The sequence below is a fragment of the Dreissena polymorpha genome, chromosome 4 (genome assembly GCF_020536995.1).
Source record: "Dreissena polymorpha isolate Duluth1 chromosome 4, UMN_Dpol_1.0, whole genome shotgun sequence".
NCBI lineage: Eukaryota > Metazoa > Mollusca > Bivalvia > Myida > Dreissenidae > Dreissena > Dreissena polymorpha.
Window position 1 is genome coordinate 14,338,851 of NC_068358.1, and position 15,027 is coordinate 14,353,877.

Genomic DNA, 15,027 nt, shown 5'->3' on the forward strand with positions numbered 1-15,027 from the left:
GACCTATCATGGGGTTGCATATGGGGTGCGTGAATAATATTGAAGGAAATTGTAGATTGGGAAATTCTTGATGCTCAAAATTTTGAAAATAGGTTGAACAATTGTAAATAAATTTGATACAAAGATGCCTTATCACCTATATCTGGGATTTATCATCTATTAGATGTGAACAACGTCAATGTCACTGCTACTAAAAATTAAACAATGGTTTCAGCTTAAGATTTAAATAATAAATTGAGCTGTTACGACGAAAATGTAAAAATGGAAACATGTTTAGAAACTTCCTTTTTAATTGTGCATGTGGTGCATTGGGGCATACATTTTTCAAAATCAAGTAGTAGATGTGTTCAGAAATAGTTTTTAATTAGAAAATTAGCAAATTAATTGAAATATATTGTATCAAAAAGGCTGAATCTCAACAGCCCAACATTAAGTTCTATTCTTGCAGATTTAGCAAATAATCAGGGCACATGCTTACTGATAAAATCCCAGATACAGCTGATCTCAGTGATCCAAACAGAGCCATGCAGATGAAGTTGTCTGACAAGTTTGGGGCTTTGTATGATGATGCATGGACAGATGCGTTTGAAGACCTTACCAAAAAACATAAACAGAAACCAAATGATGCCATACACTTTCTTTTGGAAAGCTTGAAGGTATAATACAGAACTGTTGTGTTTGGGTAAACAAACGAAGTGAAACGCATATAATTTCAGTGGCTACTTTATTGTCATTCAACGATAGAAGCGATCAATGCCTAACAACTAACTAACACAGATCAGAGGTCAACATGCAGTTATGGAGAACATGGGGCGGAGCGTTGCTACGCTTCATTTACAAGTAGGCGTGGCGTAGCGGCATTATCTCAATACACAACAATTCTCCCCTTTTAATTTCATTGATCATACATATTAATAAAAATGAACATACATACAAATCCGTTTACATGTAAATATCAATGAACACAATTCTAACCATTAGAATAATAAATCAATAAAACCTTTCCATTTCAAGTTCATGACCTCTCTAAACTAAGCATGACCTTTTCTTCATTATAGCATGCAATTTAAGAAAATTAGTGAGCGTCCTAATTCGACACAGGTTGTAAAAACAACCGATAACCTGTCTTTCTCTCCTGCCAATTAAAGTTAATGTCTGTATGCCACTATACAACGTAATTGGCCTTACATTAAACCATCAGTGTCATTAGTACTGCAGGCGTTCGGGGGGTCTTCTATTGCGTAATGGATAGCGTCTTTCTGGCAATCGTAAATCCGTATCATTACTACGATTATCCCGGGACTCATTTATTTCCATCGAATTCGGTACCGGCTGAAGTTCACTGACATTTGTGTTCGCGGCATTTAAAGTAGTTTCTAAGGGTGTGAAAACAGGTAAATTTATAACAGAATACTTCTGCTTTTCCGACGCGCGAAGCTGATCAACATGGCGTTCCCATGTCATATTATTCCTGATATCTACTTTGTATAATAGTGGACCATATCGAGAAACTATTGACCCAGGAATCCATTTTTCCCTTGAAGTAGGTCTGAAATCTCGCGCTAAGACACGTTGGCCTAATTCGAATTTGCGAACTTTACTATTGTCAGCCATTGACAATTGCATTTGACCATTAGTGACTCGTGTCTGTGAGTCGGGTATCATCAAATCAAGTTTACTGCGCAAATTCCGACCGAAAAACAGTTTTGCAGGCGTTTCTCCCGTCGTACAATGTGGCGTATTACGATATGCCAACAAGACAGAGTTGATCTTCAAATTGAAATCGGTGTTTTCATGCATTAAAGCGCGCATTGCAGATTTGAAAGAGCCATTGATCCTTTCCACAAGACCATTTGTGGACGGTTTTGCTACCGCAGTTCTTATATGACATATCCCGTTTCTCTTCATAAACAGAGAAAATTCTTCAGATGTAAATTGACAACCATTGTCTGATACTAATTGCTTGGGCAAGCCGTATCTTGCGAATATTGTACGCAATTCTTCAATTGTTCTTTCAGAAGTTATCGATTTCATTTCGATGACTTTCTGGCCATTTCGAATGAGCATCTACGATAACCAAGAACATGCGTCCAAGAAATGGACCTATGAAATCTACATGTATTTGCTCCCAACTTGACGTAGGCCATTCCCACGGGTGTAACTGAACTTTCGCGGGCGATTTCTGTTGCATCTGACACGGTTCGCATCTTTTAACCATGTGTTCGATGTCAGTGTCAATGCCAGGCCACCAGACGTAACTACGCGCTAGTGCCTTCATTTTAACGATACCTGGATGGCTGATGTGCAATAAATCAAGCACACGTTCGCGCATCTTAATGGGAATTATCACCCTAATGCCCCACATTAAGCATCGTCAATTCATTTCGTCGCGCGTAATAGCCTTTCAAAAGAGGGTCATTATCATTGGTATTCCAACCTTGTTGTACTTTCCTAAATACACGTGACATAACGCGCTCCCGCCTAGTTTCACGGCTGATTTCCGCGCTCGTGACCGGAATTTGTTTTAACTGAGAAGTGTAGAACACAACTTCAACTGAAATTTCTTTACCCTTTTCCTTTGACGGCGCGGGTAAACGCGACAATCCGTCCACATGAGTATGCATTTTAGTACTTTTGTACTGTATATCGTAATCGAATCCAAAGAGAAATATAGCATATCTCTGAACGCGTGCGGCAGTCGTTGCCGGAATGCTTTTCTCGGGCTGAATATTAAAGTGAGGGGTTGGCAATCAGTAACCAATGTGAACTTTCTACCATAGAGATATGGGTAATACTTTTGTACTGCCCAATAAATTGCCCATGCTTCCCTATCGATTTGAGCATATTTCATTTCAGTTTTGGTAAGTGACCTTGATGCGAACGCGATCGGCTTTTCTGAGCCATCTGGCATAACTTGTGACAATATACCGGAAATACCGAACGGTGAGGCATCCGCCGCGAGCCTAACCGGAAGTTCCGGGTTGTAGTGTGTAAGAACAGGTTCCGTAATGATAAGTGTTTTCGACTTTTCGAACGCGCTCTGGCATTCTTTTGACCAGACGAATGTTCGATTTTTCTCGAGCAATGCGTTCATGGGCTTTGTTACGGTCGCGAGATCTGGCAGAAAACGGTGGTAATAATTGAGTACCCCGAGATATGCCCTAAGTGATGTAACATCACATGGAGGTGGTGTATTCAATACCGCCTCTACTTTATCCTGACACTTCCATTAACCTTGTTCGTCAATTTCATGACCACAGAATGTAATCCTTGGCACGAAAAACTCACACTTGTCCTTATTTACTTTAATTCCATATTGCTGTAACCTACACAACACCTTTTGTAAGTTATCCAAATGCACACTATCACTTTCACCAGTAATCACCATATCATCCAGCATGCACTGCACCCCAGGGATTCCTTGAAGAATTTGGTCCATTGTGCGTTGCCATATAGCTGGAGCAGAAGAAACCCCATATGGCATCCGGTTGTAACGGTACAATCCTCGGTTGGTGTTGATCGTTAGCAACTCCTTGGTTTCGTCCTCGCATTCTAGTTGTAGGTACGCTTGTCGTATATTAAGCTTGTTGTTTTTTCGCCCATTTGACAGATTGGCGAAAATGTCCTCGATTCTTGGGAGAGGATATCTATCAACCTTGATTGATTGATTTACGGTAACCTTAAAATCACCGCATATTCTCACATCACCGTTTCCTTTTACGACAGGAACGATCGGTGTCGCCCATTCACTGGTGTCCACTTTCGAGATGATTCCTTGACTCTCGAGATTATCCAGTTCTTTTTCTATTTTTAGCTTAATAGAGTACGGTACCGGCCTAGCCTTTATGAATTTAGGCTGAGCATTTTCATTTAGGGTGAGCCTTGCCTTAATGCCCTTCACCTGTCCTATACCGTCACTAAACACGCCTTTATGTTTGTCAAGTATAGAATTTAGACGTATCTTCAGGCCTTCCGTTGTCACAGAGTTCACGTTAAAAAGTGTGTCCCAGTCCAGTTTGATGTGACTCAGCCAGTCCCTTCCGAACAGTGCAGGCCCATCACCTTTTACGACGCAAAGTTGCATTGTTCGCGATTGTCCATTATAACTGACATGCACCATAACTGTCCCTTGTTGCTCTATGACATCGCCTGAATATGTCTTCAGTATGGAAAAAGCAGGATCGAGCTTCATATTTCCGAATCGTTTTCGGAAATCCTTGTTTGATATGAGGGTAACTGCTGATCCTGTATCACCTCGACATCGTTAATCTTCGGCTTAACGATGAATTTCCCGTTGTCTCCTTTGTTCACAGCGTTGATCACTGAAACGTTTTCCTCCATACCCTGCACAGACTTAAGCTTCCTACATATAGCCTTTATATGTCCCTTTGCTTTACAGTGATGACAAACTGCATCTTTCAGTCTGCATTTATCGGAGGGGTGGTTATTTTTCCCACAATGGATGCACTTGCTGCTCCCTTTGGCATGTTTGTGATGCTTCCATTTCTTGGGTTTTGTTGAATGTCCAACTCGATCGACAGGCACATCGGCGGCTGCCGATAACTGTAACTCGGCGGCGTCCTTATGTGCAGCTTCCATGGCAAGCGCTATTTCTATGGCATTTTGCAGTGTCAAATCAGCGATTGACAACAATCTTCGCTGTGTCCCTGCATCTTTAAGTCCACAAACGAACCTGTCCCTTAAAGAATCGTTCAAGTTCGATCCGAACTCACAGAATTCTGCCAACTTCCGAAGTGAAGTTACGTAACAACTCACACTTTCGCCCACTGCTTGTTTCATCTTGTGAAATCGGAATCGTTGCGCGATTATTAACGGTTTCGGGCACAAATGAGTATGTAAAAGCTGACAAAGTTCCTCATACGATTTCTCGGACGGCTTTGCAGGTACGGTAAGGTTCCTTAACAACCCGTACGTATTTTCACCGAGGAGTGTTAAAAGTCCTGCCACTTTTCGTTCATTATCGATGTCATTGACCATAAAGTACTGTTCAAGTCGTTCCTGGTAGGAAGTCCATGTTTCGACATTGCTGTCATATGCGTTAATGTTCCCAATCAGGCCCGTTGCCATTTTGTGTTTATATTCAGAATTTCACGCACAATCTTATTAAACGGATAAAATTCTCGAAAGATAATCCACAAAGTTTTATCATCGTCGCCAGTTTGTTGTGTTTGGGTAAACAAACGAAGTGAAACGCATATAATTTCAGTGGCTACTTTATTGTCATTCAACGATAGAAGCGATCAATGCCTAACAACTAACTAACACAGATCAGAGGTCAACATGCAGTTATGGAGAACATGGGGCGGAGCGTTGCTACGCTTCATTTACAAGTAGGCTTGGCGTAGCGGCATTATCTAAATACACAACAAGAACAATTATCTACAATTGCTTCAGCAGAATGATGTCATTGTATTTATGCTTAAGCTATTATTCAAAAGTTATTTTCCTTTGTTTAAAATTACATATAAAAACTTCTGTGCACAACTCCTCATGAATATGACATTCAATTTTCATCAGACTTTTACAGAATAGTTACATAATAGTTATCTTCTAAGTACTTGTAACATCGCATTTATTCGAGGCTGTGCAAATTCATTCGTTTTTAAAGAAAGATTGCTCTTTGCTGACACGCACATATACAAGCTTCTTGATGCATTTTGCATGTTAATTTCATCAAAATTTTACGGAATAATTACCTCCAAGTGGTACAGGATTGTTGTCAAGGTTTCAGATTGCTTTATGTTAAAAGAGTTCTTTCCCTTTATTGAAAGCAAAGAAAATCTTTTGTGTAACTCCAACATTTTGCATGTGATTTTTGTTAAACTTTTTAATAATAATTATCTCCAAAAGCAACAGTGCGTATTGTCAAGGCTTTGCGATTATGTAAATTTTGAGGAGTTATTTAACTTTGTTTGAAATTACATGTAAAAGCTTCTGTGTGCTGCATCGATTACATTTTGCATGCAATTTGTGTCAATCTTTTAAAGAAGAATGTTTTCCAACTACTACAGTGCGTATTCTCAACGTTTAACTATTTCATTTATTTTGAATGAGTTATTGCCCTTTTTAATAACATAGAAAAAAGAAATTACCCTGTTAAAATTTCAATAAAAGCTTCTGCGGGCAACTGATGGGATTGCAAAGTCTAACTGTACCGTTTCAAGAATAACGCAACTGTTGCGGGGATACACTGTCTTAGATGGTTTCTTGTTGTTTACTTATGGTGTCTGGTTTTGACATGGTTTCTATATTGGCTGGATGTTAATTAATCATAGGTCAGGACTGTACAATATAAACGTTAATTACCATTATATTAATTTTATTTTTAACATTCAGGAATGTTGGGGTATGTGTAAGAAAGAGGCTGAAACATGGATGAACTCTCTTCAGAATGTATTTCTTCATCCTGTACAGGACATAGAGGCCGTCAGTGTAAGCGTTGTTTTTGAACCCAACTTATATCTTTAGTGGCTTCACTTTTGGAGAACTTTATTAAGTATATAATTAGGTGCAAAAATGATGGTTTATAGTTGTTGTTTTTTTATTAACAATTGTTTCACCAGATTGCAAATCCTAATAAATAGATTGGGGAATGGGGATGTGTGTGTGTACATGTGGGAGGGCAGCTTCAACAGGTGGTTTCTGGTCAAAAACTTAAACTTGCATAGAGACCTAGCTTGCGATTGTATATGGGGCTTGTTGCATAAAGGTAAAGAAAAGTTTGGTATAAATTCTAAAAATATGTTCCGCTCAACAATTTGAATGTGAATAGAGTTTTCCTCTGAAATTGCGTGTGTAGTTTATTTACATGAAGACCTGGCTTCGACATGCTTTTAGGGCTAGTCAGGTCAAAGTAACTGTGATAAGTAACTGTAAAAATTAGAGGAAAAGCGACCGTTTTACTTGCGAACAACCTTCTACGTTTTGAAGTGACCAATCCTGATGAAACTTTGGATGAAGAAGGATGTGGCATGCTTTCCAAAGAAACTGTTTGAACTGAGAGAAAAGTAGGAAAGCCTCCTAAACAAAAAATGTTATATAGCTTAATTGTATCACTAGATAATGAGTTGTTTGTGACAATAAACATTATCCATTTTATTGATTTGTCAAGAATTATGTTATGTTATCGAAGTTAAATGAACTTCAGTTAAATATATGTATCTTTCTGGGAATGTTAAATGACTAAGGTTTTGTATGTGTATGACTGTGGAAACCTTTTTTTGGAGACTGTTACATCATCAATTATCATTATCAATTATCGCCATCAATTATCAGAAAAGTATGACTTTAGTGCAGCTTCCATGGATATTACATCATCATTTATTTTAATTTATTTTAAAATTAGATTGCCACAAATGATTTCAATTTAATGAATAACTTAAGTGTTAAAAACCTTTTTTGATCTTAACCATGTATCTTATTTATGTTTAGCCCGGTATTTACCAACATCCAAATTAAATTGTTAATAGATTAAAGTTGGGCATTTGTTTAGAGGCTGCATTTGACAGCTTGTTCCTGATCAATGAATTCAGTATAACAATTTTAATTAAATAAATGTAGCAAGCTTGCATGACGACGTAGCAGGGCATTACATTTGGTGCTGGTCAGGTATAGATACCAACTTAAGTGAGGATGGAGATATTGTGCTGAAATTGTGTGTGCAGGTATTCTGCATGCCTATTGGTTTGCATTTGGGACCAGTGGTTCGAAAATCAAGTTTTCTGTTAATAAAAAAAATGCTTCCACTTTTTATTTTGAGTTTGGATTGAGGTATTCCACTGTACTTATCTGTGTTGGAAGAGTACACGCAGACTTGAACAAAAACATCACACAAAAGAATCACTTTAAGTGTATTTTAGGCGTTTGGAACGGTCAACTATCTGGAAATAAAATGCTGAGTCATTTCAAGTCTCAAACCGTTTTCATCCAAAGTTTCCATAAAACTGCATGTTGGTATACTGTCACAATCATATTGGGCATTAATCATGTACGTTATTATTCAGAAAGCGCAAGGAGGAAAAGCAGCTGTGCGGCTTGGGTCAAATGACCAGCGTGTCATCAGAGATGCATGTCGAAAGATTGCACCAACGGTTGGAGTACAGGTGAAACAGGTAGACATCCTTATGTGAGAATTTAGTTTAACAAAACAGTTGAAACCCGATGGCTGGAACTCTCATGGCTCGAATTTCTGGTCGGCTCGTAGCACCCGATGTTTTATTGCTTTATATTCATTTTTTTTTTCGTTTTGTTTAAATTACGAGAGTCAAATTATCGGAACTCTTTCCTTAGTCCTGGTAAGAATTTTAACATTTTCTTTTGTTTGTTTGGCTTGAAATTGTTTCGAGTCATATAAAGCTATGAATCGATAAGAAGCACTTGATTAGTACCACGGTATATTTGATATCACAGCTGTTGTAAATCATCTACTCAATTGATTATTCATTTGAGTAAAATATATCATCAACTCCAACGTTTATTGAGTCGAATTAAGCGGGGGGGGGGGGGGGGAATAATGCTGCATGAAGTTGACACCACCATATCAAACCGAATACTTAAGAAGTCTGGTCAGTCAGTAATGAGAGCGATTCATCAAGTTCATCAAAACCACACAAACTGACATTATGTCATTTGAAAAAATCAGCTGATCTAATATACATTTATATGTTTCATATATTTGTAACTGTATTTAAATATTTATTAATACAAATTTTACGTACATATTTGAATCTTATTAATTCATAAGCAGAAAAGAGATCGAAATTTAGGTAGTATAAATACTCTTCAAAATGCTAATCTGCTGCAGATTTATATAAGTAAACACATTACAATAGAAATGGTTGGTCCATAATTTCGGATTGCTCCAACTTTTCTTGTTGTTCACAACTTCTTCGAGCCATCGGGTGTCAACAGTATTAGTGGATGTTTATGCAAAACCTTTAATATTAAGGTCAAATGTCAGACAATTGAAGATTTTTAAATATATAAGTTTTTCAAATCTAAGAATAAAGTATGCGTTTATAGATCTTAAAATACTATAGCAAAACAATATAACTCTACAAGATGTTTTTTTGAGGACATGAACCATTCTGTGACCTTGAAGTTCATTCACAGACATCAAAAGTAAAAATGGGTAATCACATTTACAGGCTGTACTTCTTTGGCGAAGCGGTATATGGACATATTTATCATGGTCAGTGATAGCTCTGGTTTATAATGCAAATATTCACTTTAAGATATGCTTAGACTTAATTGCATGTTTTCTTCTTTTGAATTAGTATTGTTAAATTATGAACAGGAGAATCACACGTTTGTCTGACAGTTCTAAATGAAATTTATAATTGAATACAAACAATTGGGTAAAGGAAAATGTCATTTTCATTGCATGTAAAATTGAGACTTGTGCTTTTGCAGTGTTTCATAATGAAAATGAAGAAAAGCCAGAAGTTGAGTGATGATTGCTTGAAATACCTCGAAGGATGTATTGATGTTTGTTGGCTAATGGCGTTAGCTGAACCTCCACTCTATATAGATTTCAATATAAAAAAAGGCGACAGATTGGACCCTCATCGACATACTGCACACTCCGAATCGGGAGACACAGTCCAGTTTCTGGTCTGGCCACCACTGTACAACGCTGAGGAAGGGGGTGGACTGCTTTCTAAGGGAACTGTTTCAACTGAGAGAAAAGTAGGAAAGCCTGCTAAGAAATAATTGTGATATAGCTTAATTTTATCACTGGTATATGCATTGTTTGTAACAATAAACATAATCCAGTTTATTGATTTGTCCAGACTCGTGTTATGTATTTGAAGGTAGATGATTTTTAGTTAAATATATCTTTCCCGAAATGTGGAAGGACTTAGGTTTTGTATTTGTATGATTGTGGAAACCATTTTTGAGACTTTAAATTCATCCATTATCAGGAAAGTATCACTTTAGTGCAGCGTCCATTGATATAACATAATTTATTTCTAATATATTTTTTAAAATAAATTGCCACAAATGATTCTTGCAATCAACTGCGGTCTCACCAGCTCAAACGTCATTGTAACAATTAGAAGTAAATTGTCAAATATTGGAAGTGAATATATAAAACACAATGTAACTTCACTGATTATGTCATTATGAAATAAGTCTACCATACTAATTACAGTTTGAATGCTTGAACAGTCTTCACAGCCCAAGTATTGTGACATTAAGTATTGTCGACATGTCACCTTTCTGATGCTAAGGTGTTGTTTGTGCATCTGTGTCAGCTTTTACTTTGTTAACATTTACGTATTTGTTTCTATACCAAGCTTTTGTACTTTTAGATTTTCTGTATTGTTTTTTTATGTTAGTACATGCATTTTTTTATCCTTGATGTTAAAAGCAACAAACAATAAATGACTTAAAATGATGTTGATGCAATTGAAAGTATTTGTTTTTGAAGGTTTGAATGTCAATTCAATGTTTTATTTCTGCTCCATAACTTGTGGTTTGTTAACAGAATTGAATATTTTGGACATTTATTCCCCAAGACCAGACATATACATTACATACATGTGGGTCCATAAAAGGTCAAGGTCATGATACAGTAGCAATTTTCAACAGCTATGCAGAAATATCTTGTTTTGCATGTTAAAATTGGGAGCATGTTTTTGTTACTTTTGGTAAGACTATGGCTGAAGCAAAAGAATGTGTGATCATTTCAAAATGTGTAATCTATTCTTTTTTTAATTTTATGTCATTTTATGATTTTAATATATTCGTTTTTTATATATTTTTAGACATTTGTAATGTATTTGTTTGTATGTAATACTGACTATATTGAATAATGATGTCAAGTAAGTGAATGGTATTATGATGCTTGTTTTAAATGAAGCTAAACTTGTATATAAAGTTTATGTTTCATAGCTCATAAGAATGGCACTTGAATGATATTCAGGTCTATTATTCGTTACTTGTTTTTCATAGATTTTACTTATGGGAATCGTTGGATTATTATAGTATCTATAACTTATTGATACACTTACTCAAAATCATAATGTTCTACTTGTTATTACATTTAGTATTATTTATAGTATACCTGATGACCAGTTGAAGTGGAACACTCATGAATGATACTTAACGGTCACAATCAAATGTTGAATCGACAGTGTTGTTGTTTTTTTTCAATTATGATTGAGATATTGTGATGAAATTGTGCGTGAATGGTAAATGTACTGCTACTTAAAATTGAAACAAGTATTTATGTCTCATAAGTTTAGTTTGAATTGAGGTATTGTGCTTTAATCATGTTTGTAGGAATTAGACATTCATATCTGGAGTGGGATTCATTTGGCACCGGTTGGGTCAATGTCATTATAAAAAGAGATAAATACAATTATCATCAACCACTGTAGTTTGAATTAAGGTATCGCGCTGTCATATTGTGTGATGGTAGCTTCCATTCGTCCCTTGCACTTTTACTTCATTAAATTCAACTTTTTAAATTGGTAATTATTTCAAAATCTATTTTGTATGATCACTATTTATAAATTTATATATAGTATATAACTACGTAAGATATTCCTCTTCAATTATGTTTTGTGGTAAAATATCAGGGGACTAACAGAAAATAAGCATTATAAAATATACTATCAAAGCGGACAAATCGTCTTTGAGCTGCTCCTGTTAAATAACTGCTGCAAAAAATGTTTTGCAGCTGACTTCACTTTATATTGTAAAGCAAAGACATATTTTAACTTAATATATATGAAGTTTACCTGCAAATGTAAATTCTTCTGTCAACTTGAAATAGACCCCAGGTAACACAAAAAGTAAGTGTATAACCGAAAACAATTTAAAGGTCTATTACATCACTAATTTGTTTTGTTGGAATAAACATGGTATGCCTTTTAATAACTTGTCAATTAGATGAACCTGCAGGACAGATCTATGGATAAAGGTTTAAGGCCCCTAATTTTGGTAGCTCATATCGTAAAGTACACCTCACATTGTCTTTTTCAAGTCCATTTTTTATCTATGGGTGATTGTGGTGGTAATGAACATTATATGTTTGGCAAAGTATTTTTGCTGTGTCTGTAAAGTCTCGCATGTAATTAACCAGTTGATTATAATTACATGCAATAAGATACTTTCATTTGTTATGCACATGTAAAGAAAGCATTCATTTCCGTCTAGCTTGAATGGAATTATCTTAATGCTGATTGTCTTGATTTTTATGACTGGTTAGTTCTATGGTTTTAGTGTTTTGTACAGATGTGTATGATTTGATAAACATAAAATAAATAGAATTTTGACTTTTGTTTCATTATTTGGTTGATGTTCAAGAATGCACTTTTGATTACAGTTTTAAGTATTTCTCATTTCTTTACCGCATTTAACATACATTTTATGTTAAATGTTGGTCTGCTTTGGTCAATGTGTCATTGTGAGGCCCGACATTCCATAAAAGGCTTTTGAATAAATGTTATTGTGTGTTATTCTCTTTGCAATATCATTTGGCTGCGCCGTCAAAAAATACTTTGATATTTTTGTTCATTTAAATAGTGTATGATCATTCGAAGTGGTAGGTACAAAATTATTAAAATCGGACAAGAAAACGCACAAGTTATGCCCATGTTTGTGACAGAACGTAAACTGACATTTTACGGCTTACGTTTAATGTACCATTGAGGTTGAGAACAAAATGCGCACTGAAACGAATACCAGCTTGAAGAAACAAAAAAATGACTTTTAAATAATGTTTTTATTAACTGTTTGTAAGGTAGTATCGATTACAGTGTCTAATAGTAATACTAATTTTTTGCCTTAAACGACCGGACGTGACAGTTGACGGAAGTTAAAGATAAACTGCAAACTAATAGTAAAAAACATAACATTATTCCAAATGATGTTGAAACCACATGTCTGTGGAATGGCTTCAGCCAAAGATTGACTACCAAATAAATAGAAATAACACAGAATGAGACCTTAAACACAATGAAAGTAGGCATTGTATTACCACATCTAAATGGTGCTTTATGAATTAAAAATATGAAGCGCAAAAATAATTACGATTTGTATTTTGTTAAAGCATAAAGTTAATTTAGTGAACGTATTTGTCCATAATATATAGTCTATGTATATAATATGTAACTAATTTGTTATAGATGTTTTCGAGTTTATGTTCAAACAAGTAAAAATAAAATATGTTGTTGCCAAGCAAATGTTAAACATCCGTAGTGTGGCTTGTTATACACTGAGACAACTAGAGAAAAGAAATGCTCTTTCACTCTATTATGTACACCATCATTTTGGTCATACAATCACTCACACTTAAATGAATTATTTCATTCTCATAAAAAAAATTGAACTAATGAATTCTAGCATTCAGTGTTTAATCCCTACTACATCACTTTAAAATCCAAAATAAAGCCGATTTAACATTTGTTTTTTGAAGATAAATGTCTAATATTTTTCAAGATCAAAAAAAAAAGGAAATTTCATCGGGTTTTTTCAGCACAAATTTGATCAATCTTATTTAAGAAAGTTTGACGCGACATATATGTATATTTAACCAAAAAAAACGTAATGCAAAGATTATTCTATCCAATTAATACATGTCATAAAAATATTTTATTTGTGTTGCTGCTTCTGCCATCCTTCCAGATTTTAGGGATACATTTGATTTATTCTTTTTCTATAGACATTAGAAACCTTAAATAATGGGTTTATTAATATGCCTTGTATGAACGCAGTCAGATTAGATATGGTTGCGTTCGGTTTTATTGTTCATTATGAATTTTAATTACAGTGAATGTGTTTGATAAAGTAAAAATCGCGCCTGTTCTTAAATTTTCGACCGTCAAACAATATCGCGGGCAAATGAATTATATATCAAATAATTTATAATGAAGCTGATTTAAATTAAAATCTGCAATATTTATATTTTATAAATATATTTTATTTTCGTGATGCTTGTAACATTTTGCGGTTATAAATTAACCAAATATTACGTATTAAACGAACATTTCTATGCAACCCTCCGCGTTTACTATGCATCTTCTCTGCTAAGGTCGTTGTCAACCATTAAAACAAAATATTTTCCCACAACTTAAAACAGAATGTACTGGAATTGTTGGAATTGTGTGTGTATGTAATATTCATGCCTAGCTTGGTTTGCAATTGGGGTCTGTTGGTTGGTGGTAAATGTTGATGTTTATTCAAATAGAATGATTGCAACTCATTGGGATGGAGGTACCGCGCTGAACTTTTGTGTATTGGTTACATGCAGACTTGACCTAAAATAATTAAGCACTTAAAGTGTAATAATTGGAGTTTGGACCCATCGACTATCTGGACATTAAATGTTATGTCTTTTAAATCGTTGAAAAAGTTGTCATTCCTCGTTAACAAAACTTAATTGTGTGCGTGTAACTATATTGGCCAATAATCACGTAAATGATCATTCAGAAAATGCAAGGAGGAAAACTAGATGTGTGGCTTTGGTCAAAAGACCAGCGTGTCATAAGAGATGCATGTCGAAAGATTGCACCAACTGTTGGAGTACTGGTTAAACAGGTAGATTCCCTTATGTGAGAATGAAGTTTATTATTATATCAAAAACATCAAGCTGCTGACTCTACAATTCTGTTTCTTAATACGAAAAATTTATATACACCCTCTAGGGTGGGGAATTGGGGTGACGTCCTGTTGGTGATAGCTCTAGCTTAGCTTAAAATACGAATATTTACTTTATAAATGCTTACAAATCAATCTGTTTCTTTCAAATTGTTGTCAAATGTTATGAACAGGAGGATTGTTAATTTGGTATAAAGTTATTCATTAAAGTAATACATGTAATTTAATAAACCAAAATGTTGAGAAAAAATGTTATTTTCTTAGCATGTTAATTTGATACTGGTGGTATAGAAGCGTTTCTTAACGCAACTGAAGAAAAATCAAAAATTGAGCGATGGTTGCTGGACGTACCTCGAAAGATGTTTTGACGTTTGTTGGCTGATGTTGTTAGCTGAACCG

The 15,027-nt window shown here is 35.2% G+C and overlaps 1 protein-coding gene across 2 annotated transcripts in view; it reads left to right on the forward strand.

Moving 5' to 3' along the window:
• The window catches only part of LOC127877853 (uncharacterized), a 49,470-nt gene extending 39,656 nt beyond the window's left edge, over positions 1-9,814 (forward strand). Inside the window, exon 8 of one of the 2 annotated variants that reach the window (XM_052424147.1) lies at positions 9,433-9,814. In XM_052424147.1, coding sequence (XP_052280107.1) covers positions 9,433-9,732 — 300 coding nt within the window. In that variant the 3' untranslated portion in view covers positions 9,733-9,814. The remainder of the gene's footprint in view (positions 1-9,432) is intronic. The other variant, XM_052424150.1, reaches the window with a different exon arrangement.
• The last annotated feature ends 5,213 nt before the right edge of the window (positions 9,815-15,027 follow it).